The 17,624-nt window shown below is 43.1% G+C and overlaps 1 protein-coding gene across 1 annotated transcript in view; it reads left to right on the top strand.

Moving 5' to 3' along the window:
• Positions 1-17,274, top strand: part of foxp2 (forkhead box P2) — a 90,534-nt gene extending 73,260 nt beyond the window's left edge. Inside the window, exons 10-18 of the mRNA XM_034526833.1 lie at positions 537-624; positions 2,428-2,511; positions 6,045-6,255; positions 7,248-7,351; positions 7,703-7,804; positions 10,271-10,392; positions 10,690-10,759; positions 11,625-11,908; positions 16,006-17,274. Coding sequence (XP_034382724.1) covers positions 537-624; positions 2,428-2,511; positions 6,045-6,255; positions 7,248-7,351; positions 7,703-7,804; positions 10,271-10,392; positions 10,690-10,759; positions 11,625-11,908; positions 16,006-16,147 — 1,207 coding nt within the window. The 3' untranslated portion in view covers positions 16,148-17,274. The remainder of the gene's footprint in view (positions 1-536; positions 625-2,427; positions 2,512-6,044; positions 6,256-7,247; positions 7,352-7,702; positions 7,805-10,270; positions 10,393-10,689; positions 10,760-11,624; positions 11,909-16,005) is intronic.
• The last annotated feature ends 350 nt before the right edge of the window (positions 17,275-17,624 follow it).

The following is a 17,624-nucleotide window of genomic DNA, read 5'->3' as shown; positions in this document are numbered from 1 at the left end:
TGTTATGGCTGTCTGGCTGCCTTTTTCCTTTTAATGAGGCGAACACACCAGATACGTTTAAGATGTCTGCCGCTGGATAATGCACCTTCAGTGGAAGAGCTGCTTTTGTGTGTCAAATGTTGCCGGTGTTAAATTGTGTGTATTGTTTTCGGTAAACGAAGGAGACAAAGTCGTTCTGCTGGGAAAGCATCTTTTATTCTCTGCAGAAAGCGGCGCTCGGGGGGTGGTGCTGAAGTTAGCCATCTAAACTGGCACAGGCCCATTGTCATGTTAAACATGGCACCACACACCGTCATGTTTCTTCTAATTACCTCATTTCACAGCTGAACAATGGCTCCTAACCGTATCCTATGGATGATTGTCCCAGTATAGAAATATTATCATTAAAACAAAAAACGCGGTGAAGTTGATACTGTAATTATCAACCCACCACCATTTTGATTATGGTGAAAATGAATGGAGGCTTGCAGTTTTCTGCTAGCTGTGACATATTTGATAGGTTTTAAATGTATTTTTTTCTCTTTCTCTCTCTCCAGGCATTTAAACAGTGAACATGCCCTCGATGATCGGAGCACAGCCCAGTGTAGAGTCCAAATGCAAGTCGTACAGCAGCTGGAAATACAAGTAAGTTTTCCGTCAAGTAATAAAGAGCAAAAACGCACCTCAGTGCAGAGTTGGAACAGAGCAATATGTATTGTTACATGTCTCTTCGCCATTGTCCTCCTATCGTGAACTCATTTCTCATTTAAGTCGCTTCACATCCAGTCAAAACAAAATGTGTGAAAGTTCTGTGAGTGAGAGGAAGGCCGTACTGTGGTCTGCTTCATACTTCCAGACAAGCAGGACCTGCAGAATTCAACAAAGCCTCTAAACAAAGGAATCCTCAGGCCTTACAACCAAAGCCATTATGGCGGTTTTAATTGAATTAAGCGTGCGCTTTATTTTCTCTGCTTTCTTTTTTTTTTTTTTTTCTCTCTTTTTCTTTCCAATTAATAGCGAGCGCATCTCTCCCGGTCTGCTGTGTTAATTAACTGCACTTTGCACCTGAAGAAAGCTCAAAAGGAGGGAACTATTTTCAGTAGGTGGAGCGTGACCTTATTAAGAAGTCATGCTGGCTAGATAATGAGAGCGCTGATTGAGCGACATTATTACTCAGCAGTGCCGACAACCACTGCTCTTCCTTTAGAAACAAATAGACACGTATGTTTTAAACTAGGCTCAAGCAAAGTGCCAGCTGGAAATATTCAGATTCAGCCTGCCTGAAACCAGGCCGTCATGCTTTGCACGCTAGCGTACTGTGGGTCAGATATAAAGTTATTGTAATTAAAATGGGAGCAATACTCTCCGTGATATAAAGCATTTAATGGCAAAAAGGTTTGCGTTCTAAAGAGATCCATTTGGAATGTGGTGCTTTCTTTAGTAAAGCCAAGCACTTCCTCAAGCACGTACTTATTTTACGGTGTGATAAACAGTTTATATTTAATTGTTAAGCATCTGGTCTTAAAAGTAAATAGATTCTGTTGGCCCGTTAAAAAAGAAGGAGAGAAAAAAAATAAAGGATTTCTGTTATTTTATTGAAACACAAATCTATTGAAGCATGTGCTTTACAGTGTGACCAATTACAGCGCACTTGTGTTGTCTGTCCTGTCTCTCCTCTTTCCCCCCTTTTTTTCTTTCATTCCTTGCTCCCACCATCCCTCTCTTCCTCTTTTTTTTTCTTTTCTCCACGAGAGCCGTCACTAGTAATGAGGTGTGTGTGTGTGTGTGTGTGTGTGTGTGTGTGTGTGTGTGTGTGTGTGTGTGTGTGTGTGTGTGTGTGTGTGTGTGTGTGTGTGTGTGTGTGTGTGTGTGTGTGTGTGTGTGTGTGTGTGTGTGTGTGTGTGTGTGTGTGTGTGTGTGTGTTAATGGTGTGGGGGGGGGTTGAGCCTTTCACATGGTCCGGTCCCTGTCACTCCCTGTGAATTAGATTGATGATAGGCGATGGCCGGGGCCACTAACTGGGCCTTGGAGGCGGGGCCGCCTGGTACCCTGTTTGGAGGACCCCTTCACCTCTCGGCAGCGGCTGGCTGCGCTCCGTCCCCCTAACAGTGTGCACGGGACTTTGAGCAGACGCTCAGGACCACCTAATTTATGGCTCAACTAGCTTGTTCCTGTCAGAGTCTCGCTGACCTAAATTTTGCTATTGACAAAAAGATGAAATGCTATTTGTTTGCCCTGACCTGTCTGCACACCCCCCAACCCCAACCTCTTGTTCTCCTTCCTTCTATCACCAGCAGAACGGTCTCTTTCTCGCTTGGTTTATGTGAAACATCGTTCTTTGTCTGTCTTCTCCCTCTACCGGCCCAATGCTCCATATTATTTATTCTATTCCTCTCCTCTAATCTCCTCTAATGTACTCTCTTCTTCTTCTTCTTCTTCTCTTAACAGCTTTCTAAAGAACGTGAGCGTCTTCAGGCGATGATGGCCCACTTGCACATGCGGCCCTCGGAACCCAAGTCATCTCCCAAACCAGTGAGTGCATATTGCTCTGGCCGCCATAAACAGGCTCGTCTGGGAATGAGGCCCCCACACAGAAAATGAACAGTTTAGCCACACGGCAGTTGTGTGAGCGAGTCACAGCAGATGAAAGGGGGGGAACGTTATTTGTATTACAGAGTTATATCTGCTTCATACCAGCTATTGTGCGCCGTGAAAGGACAATAGAGTTTGCAGAGCGGCAGAGTCCTTGGCTAAAATACCGGGTCATTTCTTTGTGATTGATATAATAGCCAAAACAACTTGTTGGCTGCTGATGACTGTTTGGCTCGGTGGCCGCGGTCGCACTCCAAAGACGAAATGAGAGAGGAGAAGATATGTCATTTTAACAACAAACACCTGTAAATTACAGCGGCATGGAGAAGACGGAGGGATGTTGACATAAATAGCAGCGGTGCTGCTGAAATTGGTGGCAGAGAGAAAGAAATATCCCAAACTGTGAAAGGGGGTCCTGGAAGAAGTAAAATAGATGTAATTCTGCATTTTCTGTCTCTCGCCTTTTACTTTTAGATTGACTGATTATGAATACATTTCTCCCAACCAGTATTTGAATTTAATATTAATATGATACGTTTTAGCAAACATTTTTTCTTTCCCGTTTTAGACGTTTTGAAATACTTCAGAGCAAAACATTGTTAGCGTGTTTCTGCTGCTTAGTAAGTGCCTACTTTCAATAGAATAATTTTCCTCATCACCTCTCATCATAGAATGTAGATAATCACAAGATAGCATAATTATCCCATAATTCCATCAGGAATCAAACTCCCTTTTTATTATTCAATCTTTCTCTCTCTCTCTCTCTCTCTCTCTCTCTCTATTTTCTCTCTCTAGCTTTTTTTTTTAATCTTGAAGAAACTCCAGCAGCTTGCTTCCATCTCGTCCAATAAAGAATTTGCAGCCTATAATCCACGCCTGAATATGAATGAATGATGCTAATGAAGTATTGCATTACATAAAGCACACATGAAAGAGCGGCTAATTGCATTTGATGGTGGGGGCAATTCAGACAGAATTCTTAAACGAACAGTTAAGTCCTCAGTTTTAAGGCTCCCCACCGCTTTTTTAAGATGAAGATTTTGGTGCGGCGAACAACATGCACGTGTGTGTGTGTGTAGGTGTGTGTGTGTGTGTGTGTGTGTGTGTGTGGCAAATGTGAACAGACATAACAAAAGAGAGATGGTTGTCGGACTTCAAATGACGGCATGGATTTCCGCCCAGGTGCAGCATAGAAACGTCAGATAAATATGAGTCGTCTGCGTGATACGTCTTCTTTTTTTCAATATGAAGCTCACGAACAACCAGTGCCAGACGCCAGCGCCCTGTCTCCAATATGACCCCATTTATTCTCTGAATCACACTTCATTAAATGCTACCTTTTGGCCATGCCACGGATGGATGCAAATCAAAGTTAGCAAGGCTGCAAGTTCTGAATAATAATCTCTCTCTCTCTCTCGCTCTCTCTCTCTCTCTCAACCTTGAGTGTGTATTCAGATGAGCGAGAGGTGACAAAGTGCTCACTCCTCCATCCGTTTGACCGTATACAATATTCTATTTAGCGAAAACATAATGGGATGGCGCGCCCGCAAACACGTCACGGTCGTCGCCGTCTCAAAAAGGACAGGAACATTCAGTTTCAACGTAAGACATTGACACGCATGAATGCATTTTATTTTGAATTTAGTTAACATATTTTGAGGTTGTTTCCTGCCACACAGTAGGTGAGGACATACGGGTGCATGTAGCAGGATGCAGGGAGTGAGCAATCATGTTACACACACACACACACACACACACACACACACACACAATGTCATGACCTTAACCACTATGAAGTTCATGGCCATTTGCACATGACATAATATTAATAAATTAATGTTAGTAATCAAGTGTCTGTCAGAACATAAAACACTATCATTAGTAGTTTTCTGAAAGCAAATAATAATCGTACACTTTATTTATATGACTGACCAATGTTACAAAGTGCTTCGCTAAAAAACAAAAGAAAACCAAACAAGGCAGATTAAATGAGAATCAGGCCAAAGGACAATAGTGTAGATGGTAAAGATCAGATGAATTGGATTGATAAACTTAAATCAAACATTTGCAAAAACTTTCACAAATATATACTGTGTGAAAGTATGTGTATATATATATATATATATATATATATATATATATATATACACACTTTCTCAACTGTACTGTGCAGAGGCCAGTACATGCAGCCAGCTTGTCCCAGCCCACTGTGTAGCAGCTCATTACAGCTAAGTGGGCATATAATTATCATCTGAAAACCCCTACGTCCACTGGAGTCTCTCAAACTTGACATTTTATCCTATTTATCAACACATGCCACAAATGGCCGCCAATACCTTCCCCCCCCCCCCGTTCCCTTCCTTCTTTCAAGTCGCTTTTAATCCAAACCCTCGCACCGAAATGCATTCCACTTGTCGACTCACAATTAAGGCCATTTGGTTTGAATATGTAACGATGTCATTACCATTCCAGCTAAATTAGCGCGCAGACTAAAAGGTCAGTTAGGAATTTTCCAGTCGGTTAGAGCCTCTCACATGAGATTTAGGGAAGCTAGCGCAAAAAGTGGTGGAAAAGCCGGACGATTAGCGAGCACAGTTGGCATTCGTGCCAGAGGTGACGAGCACTCTCTGGTCCCTGATGTTGAAGGAGTGGAGGAGACGAAGACAGACAGAGTGAGTGTGTGAGTGCGAGTCCATGCAGTATTTGTTTTATTTAAAAGTGTCTTTCATCTACCGTATAGAAAGAACATGAACCTCTACTAAGTGTTATACTTCCTCACTGGCTTAGGGGGGATAACTGTAACAATGACTTCTAGTTGTGTTGTTGATGACGTTTTATCAGATTTATCGCCGTACGTCTTGCATGAATGAGCAATCAAACGGATGGATCTAGCAGGGTTATTACACTCTCTCACGACACAATGCACTTACTGGTTCCACTTTACCGGCTGCCAATATCTACGACAACAGGGCCACAACAGCAACTTAAGGGTTCCCCTTTCACACATAACGTCATCGTGAGCCGGGTTGTGGCTCTGGACCTGGTTCGGATGACTCTCGTTGGCCCGGTTCCCACCAACGGCGAACACGCTTTTACCACCTCATTGCTCCAGTGTGGACGGAGGGTGGGTTGATAGTAGTGGGGGAGATGGAGAAGGAGGGAGGGAGTGATAAATAGAGAGATAAAGAAAGATGGGGCTGGGATAACACGGAGGCTGATCGTTGGATAATCTTTAACAGCATGCTCTAATTAGAATTCTTATGATACAATTTGGTGGTTGTAATTAGTGGAGATGGGCTGGCTCCTCTCCACGAGTCTTGTTAGTGGAAACACAGCTGTGTTAGAGAGGAGGAGAGCAGACACTCGGCTCTGTCAGAGAAATCACAAAATAATGCCTCTCTCGCTCTTTCTTTCTCCCTCCCTCCCTCTCTCTCTCTCCCTGCTGCTTGCATCTGTCTCTCTCCCAACCCCAGCTCAACTTGGTGTCCAGCGTCACCATGTCCAAGAACTTGCCCTCAGCATCGCCCCCCAACTTACCTCAGACACCCACCACGCCCACAGCACCAATCACACCCATGGCCGCCATGCCCCAGGTGCCATCAATACTGGGAGGAGCAAACGTCCCCAGTATGGGAGCCATGCGCAGACGCCACTCGGACAAATACTCCATGCCTCTTTCGTCAGGTAGGACCAACTCCTCGCGACACAGAGATATGATCAGTCAGTTGATGACATGTGAATCCGTAGGGGGAAAAAGCAATATAACGTTTTTGTGTTGTGAAATTCATGAATATAGTGTTGAATATAATGTAAATTGAGCCTCACACACACACACACACACAGAATGATGCATTAAGACATTGGGCTAGTGGATGTCAATTTGGCTCACATCCTCATCCTGTTTCTGAATTGTGTCACTCATTTGACACGTTTGATTAAAATATCAATTCAGAATTTGTTGACTTGGACACTTGTTTTTTTTTTCTCTTTTAAACCGAGTTTCTATTAAAATATAATGACATAGAAATGACAAATTACCTCAACCCTGAACACTGCACTATTAATAGTACTCAACCCATAATTGCATTGCAGTGCTTTTTTTTTTTTTTACACACACATAGACATGCCTGTGCACACACACACACACTGACATAAAACACACACAGCCACATTGGCTTGTTGGTCTTAGCAATGTGAGACGTCTGGGTTTATAAAAGCAAGCCTGTGTTTAATCACTCTATATGTAAATAGAAAAGAACTTCCTCTGTGCATAAATATTACATGAATGTTAATTAAGTTCAAATAATGGTGGAAAAATACAATATTTATTACATTAAGACATTCCGTGTATTAAGCTTAGCATTTTAAACGGTCCGTCTTTGATGTTTATATTTACTCTCTCTGTGTTTAGTGTGAAGACGTATAAATTATTCAACTTCACCCTAACTAACTACACGGATCTCATTTTATGGATGTATGAGTGTTTAAGATCTCTCACGAGAGAGATTAATTAAAAATGCATTTTGTTAGACATAGAAAATGCTGATTTGATGTGCCACCCCACCCCAGCCTACCCTTTTCTCCCCCTCCTCCCGTTTCTGTCTCCCCCCTTTTAATTTGATGTAACCTTGAGTAAATTCAATACCTAAAGGAATAACATTTACCAATTATTTCAGGTGGTGACACAGTATTTATTTTTCCAGAGATTGCCCCAAACTACGAGTTTTATAAGAACGCAGATGTCAGACCGCCATTTACTTATGCAACCCTCATAAGACAGGTGAGTGGGAAATAAATTAACTTTGCCTGATTAGATTAAAATTAATTGCTGCATGAATCATGGCAGCTTTCTCAATCTGTTGGTGTGTGCGAGCGTGTGTGTGTGTGTGTGTGTGTGTGTGTGTGTGTGTGTGTGTGTGTGTGTGTGTGTGTGTGTGTGTGTGTGTGTGTGTGTGTGTGTGTGTGTGTGTGTGTGTGTGTGTGTGTGTGTGTGTGTGTGTGTGTGTGTGTGTGTGTGTGTGTGTGTGTGTGTGTGTGTGTGTGTGTGTGTGTGTGTGTGTGTGTGCGTGCGTGCGTGCGTCAGTTACGTGGTCTCGTTAGTAAACCATTATTTGATGTCATCTCATTTCAGGCTATCATGGACTCTGCCGACATGCAGTTAACGCTTAATGAAATCTACAGCTGGTTCACACGCACATTTGCCTACTTCAGACGCAATGCTGCAACTTGGAAGGTAACCCCCGATGAACCCTTGGCCCCCCCCGATGCCGCCCTCCACCTCGCTTTGCCCTTTCACTCGTCTTCCTCTCGCTGAAGTCAAAAACTAAAACCATAAGAAAGCATATATTTACCCAGCACCGAGCAATTAATACTCCTCTCCCCTTCGTCCTAACCCCTCTCTTGAATGCAGACCCTTATTTATTTTTTCCTTCATTCTTCCCCGGTTCTGTTTGGAGATGACAGCTGAAGGAATTATTCTGCCTTAGCTATCGTTTTCCTAATTCGGGTGCAATTAATAGAGGAGGTTTGGCGTGGAGAGGAGAGGGCTGCGATGCACTAATTATACAGCAGCCACTCCATCATCAGCACCTTTTGTTAAGAGAGACACCCCACCTCCTGAGTCCTGAAACCACCTTCTCTCGCATACCATTGGTTAATTAGGAAGAAAGATGGCTGTTGGCCTGTTAACCAGCTCTCAGCTATGCGAAGGGGGTAGGCCAAAGATGCCCACTCACAGGGGCTCTCGCGTACACAAACACATAAACGGTGTCTGAGAGTGGGTTCAAAGGTGCGTTCATGTGGAGCTAAAGTGAGAACCGGCCTGTCATGGAGGTAGCGACTCTTTATTCGCCCACACAAAGGGCCCGTTTGTAGATCTGTCCCGACAACTTTATTGTCCTGTCCGCCTCCACAAAGATGGTAAAAAATGTCTCTCCTGCAGCACATGTTTTAACCAGGAGTGTGTCTGCCTGCTGATAAAGAAAGCCCCTCGCTGAGCGTCAGTGTGTTTTGTGTCCCGTGGCCCCGGCGCGTCATTCGTTAGCCGCCTTTAGCCTTTGTGGTTGAACACAGGACTGGAGGGAAAACGCGACAAGCCCCGCTCATCAGTATGCAAGACGTGGCACTAGATTTAGCAAAGTGAATTAATTTGGATTTGGGATGCAAATGAGCACATGGGCGTGTGATCACCAATTCAGGAGGGCATGCGAAAGGATCGGTGCCCTTTTCCTGTTTGTTAGGTACAGTAGGCGCCGTGTTTCGCTGCGCGCCGATGTTGTGACAAGATATGTTCTCAGAGGTTTTGTTGTTTGCTGCACAAATGCACCATTTCAAATGTGTTTATTTTTTTCTTGCTTTACTGAGAGAGAGAGAGAAAAAAACAACCTCCTCCGAAATAACAACACTATCACAATGACATTAGAAAATATCCTCGCACAATAACCAAGGTGATCTATTTACATCCACAATTGTCGTTGTGAGCATTAGTGGGATGATCAGCGCTGGGCTTGTCATCTGATTAATGGGCAAAATTTGTATTTTTTTTTTTAAGAGAGAAGAAAGAAAGAATGAAAGAAAGAAATGAAAGGTAGTTTAATATCTCAGCTTGGTCTCAACAGCTCAAAAGAAGGATCCCCCCCCTTCCTCTCTCTATTTTTCTCTCACCCAGAAGCTTATTAGTTCTAACTATATAGCATGCATAATAAAACTGCTCATTTGCTCATTAATATTAAAATTATCATATTCAGAGCCATGGGCATTAAGATCAATCAAATCCTGGGATTTTCAGGTCAGATGCGAGATCTGCTTATGAGTTTTTTTCCTTCTTCTTCTTTTTTTTTTTTTTTTTGGAGTCCCTTTTTTCTTGGAGAAAGAGCAGTACACACCGAGCTAAGGGAGATGATAAATATGAGAGACAGGGATATTAAAGTCAAGGTTATTATTTGTAGAGTCTGATGCATGTTTTAATTATGGTCATATTAATATAAGAGGGCTTTGTACAATAGGTTTTCCTTATTTTGTAATGAATGAAAACACCTCACTGGATTATTGTATGAAAGATATATGCCGTTTTAATTTAAACACAGCTTTTCGTCATACATTTGAGAGATAATGTGTCATTTAAGCATGTATTCAACACCCGATGTGACACCACACAGAGAACATATGGACATATAGATGTCAGATACAGTTCACCTTAATCCTCCTTATTCTTTTAGGCACACACACACACACACACACTCTTTCAAACACACACACACACACACTGACACAAGGGCCTCCCGATGACTGTCTTTTTTCTTGCAATACTGTCATCTTTAAAACGATGTGTCCATTAAGAGAAATGCTTTTCTGGAGCAGAAAGGGTTACTGACATCACCATTATCAAGGCCGGCATTACCACTTCTGTCACCACCATAAGCCATTCGCTATGCTGATTACCTCCTTTTAGCCTACTTACTCTGATTGATATGTACTGTGTGCAGGACTTGTAAGAGCATTCGCTCTCACTCAATTTTTACTAATTAAATCAATGGTGCGTGAATGTTAAGAATTTCTTCAAAATGCAAGGAAGAAAAAAAAAAAAAATCAATTTCCAAGCCTTCGTTTTTTTTTTCCTGATGGTTAATGAATGAATGTGATTCGTTTTTTTTTTTTTTTTACCTCATCCCTCTGACCTGTGTCTCGTGTCTCTCTGCAGAACGCTGTTCGCCACAACCTCAGCCTGCACAAGTGCTTTGTGCGCGTGGAGAACGTGAAGGGGGCGGTGTGGACGGTAGATGAGATGGAGTACCAGAAACGCAGGTCGCAGAAGATCACAGGGTACGAATCCTGTCACCTCTCCTTAGATCTAGATCTGAAGGTCAATGACATGGAGAGGATCAGAGGGCCCAAATGCAGTCCTCTCCTTTGAAACACACTCTCTCTCCCCGTCTCCTTTTCTGTCCACTTATTTCCTACTTTTTAATTGTGGAGTTTTTAAGTCTTCTTGCTTTGCAATTTCTTCTTCAGTTACTAATATTTTATATATTTTCTGTTTAAATTTATACATTTATTACGAACAAGGCCAAGTTACAGGTTTAACTCTTTTCTTTCTTCTTTTTTTCTTTTTGTATCCAGAAGCCCATCACTTGTCAAGAACCTGCCCTCCAGTCTTGGCTATGGAAGTGCACTAAACGCCAGCTTACAGGTATGAATCAAAAGCCTCAGAGAAGCTCTGACTCACCGGCTGCCTGTTGGTTTGACTGACAGGCAAGACGTGTGACTGAATGAGCATGGTTGCCGTGAACAATAGGGCTCCACGTTAGTGCACACACACACACACACACACACACACACACGCCTAAGAGCACGCAGGTTCTTTTTGTCCTTGCACTCGGGTTTCCGCCTCTTCCTCTACTCGTGTGCTTCTGTATCTCTTCTCTTTCACCTTCCTCTCTCTCTCTGTCTCTCTCTGTCCTCCTCCTCCCTCTCTTTCCTGTGCACCGTCAGACTCAGAAGGCCACCCAGTGGTCGAATCAGGAAGCAACTGCCCCTCTTTCTTTCCGTCCTCCCCCTTCTTTTTGCTGTGGCAGCCACCCTAGATTGATAGTGGCATGTGCAAATGCAAGGGCATGTGCATTAATATTTATCTAAGCTGTCATAAATGATTTGGCTTCATAGTGTACGACGGCGAGGTGCTCATGGCCAAAACTTTAAAAAATGTAATCACTGTATATAACTTTAATGCGCAGCAGGCGAAAGTGTCAGGAGCTTTTATTATTTTTGAGGTACAGTTTTGGGGGACTTTTTTTTTTTTAATAGCCAAACCACACAAGGGCATCTAAATGGCAGCTGGAGGGGAGGTAGTTGTCAGCAAGGTGTCACAGGGGGCGGGGGGGGGGGGGGGGGGGTGGTAAGAGACAACTGTGTTTCAATAATTACTAGATTAAATCTTACCATTCTCTCACCTGCCATGTTTCCCTCTCGTATGGATCTTGTATGCTTACCATTCCTCACCTGCCAACTAGCCTTTACACTTTTCAACTCTTTCACCCCTTTTGACATGGCTGCAGGCTGCCCTGGCTGAGACCTCCCTGCCCTTGCTGGGGACCCCCGGCCTCATGAACAGCGGCTCCACGGGCCCGATGGGCGGCAGCTGCCACGGCCTCCTGGGCGGAGACCCGTCCATCCTGACGGGCTTGAGTCCACCCGGTATGTTGGGCGGGAGTCCGCACGGACTGCTGGGTGGCAGCCCCCCCACCATGATGCACTCTGCCCATGATGGTTTCAACGGCTCACTCGACCACCTGGACACCAACGGACACAGCAGCCCCGGATACTCCCCACCAGTACACATGTGAGTTCCAACAGATTACGCCTGCTTACTGACACTGTGGTACACACAAGCGCTCATTCCGTGGTAATTTGGGCTCATTATCTCCTGTTTTTATTTTTCGACTGTTCATTTGATTATGAGGGGAAAAAAACAGAAAATAAGAATGTAAACCGACAAAGTGAACTCATTATCCTTTGACCCAGAATCCCTTTCCTGAGATAATTGTGTCACACACAGACTCGCACATCCTACATTTTTTTTACGAGTACCTATTTGAGAATTCAAGCACATGTTCAACCACCCACCTCCGCTCCTAGACTCGCTGTCCTTATGCCCTTTGTTAGTTTAATTGCTTGATATTTAACCCACAGTACCAGTATGTTCTTCAGTATGCCATGACCTGAGGGCAAGGTTCAATTTCCATTGTGTATTGTATTAGACTCTCACTGCCTCTGCTTTGGTTTTATTTTAATGGCAGTTTTGCTAATACCTGAAGTGAGCCTGACGTTTTGGATAACAGTTGGTTCTAATTCTATAAATAGGCTCTATTACACATTCATCTTTAATTACACCACCGTCTGCATTATAGGGTTTTAGCTGCGATATTTTATGCAAGACTGTTCCTATTAATATTGAGTAAGTGTAATTACTTTAAAAATCTCTCCTTTTCCCATCTCTGTTTTTAATGGAGCTGAGAGAGAAAGAGAGTGTTTAAAAAAAAAAAAAAAAAGAATCTCATGTGAGTTTCAGGAATGTCTGAAACAACCTGAGCCGGTGGTGAAAGCAGCACGCAGGGGAACGCGAGCGCTCACAAGGCACACGTGAGACAAACAGAAATCGCACATTGATGATTCTCTTCCACTGGCCATCAAAGCTCGTGTCGCGAAGTCGGGAGGACATTAGCTCACCGCTTCTGTAATGGATGAAGGGAGCACTCAGGCCGCGTGCCTCGCTCCGAGCGTATCTGTGAGAACAGGAAAAAAAGGGTTTGGTCGGCCCGAGCAGACGTCTATACGTTAATCTATTTGGACGTGTTTACCCCTCACTGAAATGGGGTGTTAAGTGGAGCAACTCTGCCCAGCTCTCCCAGTGTTACCACTCCCCCAGGTCATCTAACTTTTAGCAACCGGACAGCATTGACTTTCTCTTTCTTGCTCTCTCTCTTTCTCGCTCTTCTCTCTGGCCACGCTGCCTTGACAGCGACATGAGTGGATATGGAGGATGAGGATGCATTCATCCATCCCTCCCTCCCTCCATCACCGCCCTGGCTTTACACAGCCGCGACAACCTCAAAATGGAAGAAATGTGTTTTTCATGACTGGCTTTTTTCCGGGATGTTGTTTAAATAATGGAGTGGCTTGTAGCACTAAACTAAATAGCACACCACCTTGAAGGCCTTTCTCAGGAGGGGGACTCCAAGCAAATCCAACAATTAGACAAACCTCTCCCTCCCCTCAACGTCTGAAGGTTAATGCTATCTGCTTCACCGCAAACCAGACCGCCCCGGGCCACGCTAGGGTGTGTGCGCGCGCACGCGTTTGATTGCGCTTGTGTGTACGCGCGTGCGATACACTGATACACTCACCCTAAGGGGTTAAGCTCAGGAGAAGAAGCAGCAGTGCTTTAAACCAGGAGAGACTCTGCAACTGTGGGATCAGCGCCAGCACATTAGCAACTCCGCACCAAATGAGAATGACCAGAGTAGAACATTTATTCCTAGAAAACCAAACTTCCTGCTGCAGTCGGATTAAAGCAAATCAAATCTACGTAATATCACTCTATTTCATCGGCGGTGCCTTGTGGCGTCACATCAAATTGTTTGGTGTTAGTTAATGAATCGCAGGGAGATGTTATGAATATCTTTGGTCGCACCCTCGGTCCTCGCCGCCTCCCTTTGCCCCCCCCCCCCCCACAGCACCTCTCCTGTTCTCCCAACCTACCATTAGGCCCGTGGACTAATGACCTTATTTGCATCCCTGACATACCTCTGCATGATTGCCGGTGCTAATCTCCAATTGATGTGAGAGCAGGCATCTCGAAGGCACGCACACACAAACGCAGAGCGCCACGTATTTATTACACCGCAAAGTCCGGCGTTTACTCCTGTGTGACTCAATAATGGCAGCTCGCCATTATGTACTAAATGGCTCATCCACATATTTTAATAAAGTGTCAGAAAGCTCAGGCCTGTGAATATGGACCTGCATATTTTTCTTCAAAGACACACAAACTATATTATTCGAATAACAGGGAAAACCTTTGGTACGCGGTATATACAACAGTAATAAACGGTGTATAGTGCACTCTGATGTGGTTGTAAACAAATTTGTGTTTTTGTTGACAACTTTAACTCCTCCTATGGGCGCCTTTAATTTGAGGCTGGTGTATAAATACAATAAATGACAAAAGAGTAAAAAGGAAAACATTTTGTGCCGGTATTAATCACTTCTAGTTGGTACAATCACATTATATTGTATTATAAACTCTTTATTAAAACATTTTTAATAAAGGGTTTATAAGACGCCGCTTATGAATGCTGAATAGAAGGACCTAAAATTAAGTGTTAGCATGTAAATCTATCCTGAACCATTTCATCATGATACAAATGATAGCAGTTATTTTCTTCATGCAGTAATGACATGTTTGATCATTTAGTTGATAGATTTATGCCCAAAGGTCCCAAACTCATATTACTATTATATAAAGTAGTATTTAAAAGGGCTGGAGACAGAGAATGTTTGTCAATTGTTGTTCAATAACTGAATCAAAAAGCAATAACTGACATAAAAGAATATATATGAGTATGGTATAATTTGACTGTATTTCACAAAACAACGACATAATTGAATTTACTCGCTCATAAAACATTATCTTTTCATTCAGGGCGTTTCTGTTTATGTGTTTCTCTTTTTCCTCTCGCTGCCTTTTATGAATCTGAGGGGCAGAAACAGAAATATTCATCACTCCGCTTGCATCCTGCTAAGATCAGCCTCTTCTTTTCATCCCACCACATGAGAATATTAATTTACAGTATTTGGTTTGAATATTTTTTTTAAATGACCCCCCCCCCCCCAGGAGAGAGGCTATGAGACGAGTCCTAACCCACCAGCACTTGATAAGCCTCTCTCTCCACTCTCCTCTTTCATAGTCTGGGGGGATTGTCTGATGCATCCGATGCGTCAGAAATAATTAGGTTTTGTCAGATTTATCATCGTGGCACAAACCCCTCTCCCCGACTAGGGCCCCAGATCATGTTATGCCTTGTTTGTGTGTGACAGCATTATTATTCTTTTTACTCGCCCAACACCTCTTTCCGCCCACTCCTCTGTTGTTCTGAAGGGAGCGGCGTCCCGCTCGCAGCGCCGCTGCTGCTTTTGCTGCCGGCCGCCTATTGACAGTGGCTAAAGATATTCATCCATTTAGAGTTAAAAACATGTATCATGGTGTCCGAGCCAACTGCCGGGGCTGAAGTTGATTAATGGCAGAACCTAGCTGCCGGTTTCTCCTCTTGAGGAGCGACATGCACAGCCCCTGCATATTAACGAGTGGCTGCGCTTTCTATTAACTAGATAAAAAAGCCTCTCCTCTGCCTTTGCTCCAGGGGGCTCAGGGATGAGAAATTCTCCATTATTTATCATGTGGCCTGTTTTTTTTTTTCTGTTTTTTTCTTTTTCCTTTTTCATGTATTTCAACCTGGTGTCATCAGTAAACTTTTAAATGCCAAACATGTCTGGAACATCACAGCTTATCGGCCTTACAGGGGCCATGCTTTTCATGCAATTTTCATGCGCTTACTTACAGTAGACGTGAGGCATCATGTCAAATTAGCGTCTCGCAAACAACACGGTTGTTACTTTCACTAGATAATGCATGTAGTCGCTGTTATCTGCCTGTTTTCTGATAAGACAACATATTTATCTGTGAGTTGAACCCCACATTGTGTATTCCATGTACAGAAAATGTGCTTAATGACCAGAAAAATGTGTAATGATTTGGTTTTCTTAAATTCTAACAACGGTGTAATTTACAGGTAATTCAAAATAACACCAAGTGCTATTGGCTGCAGAATATTGGTGATAAAACATCTAACATTTCTCGTCAATGTGATTGTGTCATAGGCCCATTTACGTGAAGGAGGAGCCACTTAACATGGATGAAGATGACTGTCCGATGTCACTGGTGACGACAGCCAATCACAGTCCAGAGCTGGACGATGACCGGGAGCTGGAGGAAGGGAACTTATCAGAGGACCTGGAGTGACTAGGATACAGTTTTTGGTCAACATGTCCCTTCCCCCAGCCGCACTGTTACTCTCACACAAACCTCCTGCAAGACTAGAAACCACTCCACAGTCCAAGCAACCACAGCTGACTCTCTCTTTGTCTCTCTCACCACTGGGACTATTTATTGAGCATGCATCCGGATGGAGACCGGTCCAAAGGAACTCTTTGTTGCAGCCCTTTGGGATCCCCACACATGACAGGCATGAGATGTCTGATTAGAAGAATTAACTCTTTGAGACCTATTTCATTAGACAAGGCGTGGCCACACACAGTACAAGGATGATGGACTCATGGATGGGGGAAAAACATGAAACAAATGAGCAAATCATGTTCCGTTGAAAGCTAGCGGCCTCATATACTGCCAAAAAGGAAGACGTTTTATGTTTGTGAATAATCCAACCCCCAGTAGTTGTTCATGTCTAGAGACAATTGCTGGTTCAATTCAAGTTGTTGCTCTGTTATCATTTGCACAGGAGTAGTCTCAGAAATGTGTGTCACTGCCTGTATGTTGCTACTATAATGAAAACCAGTATATTATTTTTAGCTTCTTTTTTTTCCCATCGTTAATTTCTAAATCTGATTTTTAGACACTAGACACCAACAACTGTAAATGCCATTCCCTGAATCACATCAGTAATGGAAATGCAGTACCGAGACTGTTGTTGCAGCTGTCCAGAAAAAAAAAGTGGAGAGAAAAAAAAAGAAGTTGGCTTCCAGTCTATTATCTGTTTGTGATTAAAAGTAAAGAGAAGAAGAAGAAAAAAGAAAGAAAGAAGAAAAAAAAAACTGGAAATTAAGATGGGGGAAAATAGTAGTTTGTATAAAGCACCATTTACAAAACAAATGCATTTCCGCATAATTTTCTTCTTGCTGTTCTCCTTACCTCCTCGTTCTAAAGCTTTGTCTACCTGCAAACAGTCACAGGCAACAGCTAGAAACCAAAGCCAACACTAGCAATGGCCAATAGCTTATAGACAGAAGCCACCAAACTCCTCTTGGTCCGTCTTCTGTGACTTTAAACTAGTACAAAGAGAAGCTTTTGTTCCGCAAACTACCTTTGAATAACCTCTGGGATTGTTTCATTTAGCCCTATACAAAGATGATCACGAGAAAGAGAGGGTGGGGTGGGGTGGGAGTAAATGCTGATTTTGATGTGTAATTTGATAACTCATTGAACGTCCACTTTGGAGATTTTCTGCCAGACGTACTGTAGGTAAAAAGGTGATGTGATATTTGAACTGCAGGCATTTTTGTGATTTGACTGGTAGAGAGCAGCTAACTGTAAAAGTGGATCCTGACCAAAACAAAACATTTGTGTATTCAATGGAAGTGCAGAAACATTGTGTTGTTGTGAAGTTAATTTTTCTTATTTTCTTTTCTTTCTTTTTTTTACGCATTACCACATCACACGTCATTTTTTTTTTTTTTTCACGTTCCTTTTTTTTTTTTTTTTT

Source organism: Cyclopterus lumpus, chromosome 23 (genome assembly GCF_009769545.1).
Source record: "Cyclopterus lumpus isolate fCycLum1 chromosome 23, fCycLum1.pri, whole genome shotgun sequence".
NCBI lineage: Eukaryota > Metazoa > Chordata > Actinopteri > Perciformes > Cyclopteridae > Cyclopterus > Cyclopterus lumpus.
This window is presented reverse-complemented; position numbering and strand designations above follow the sequence as displayed.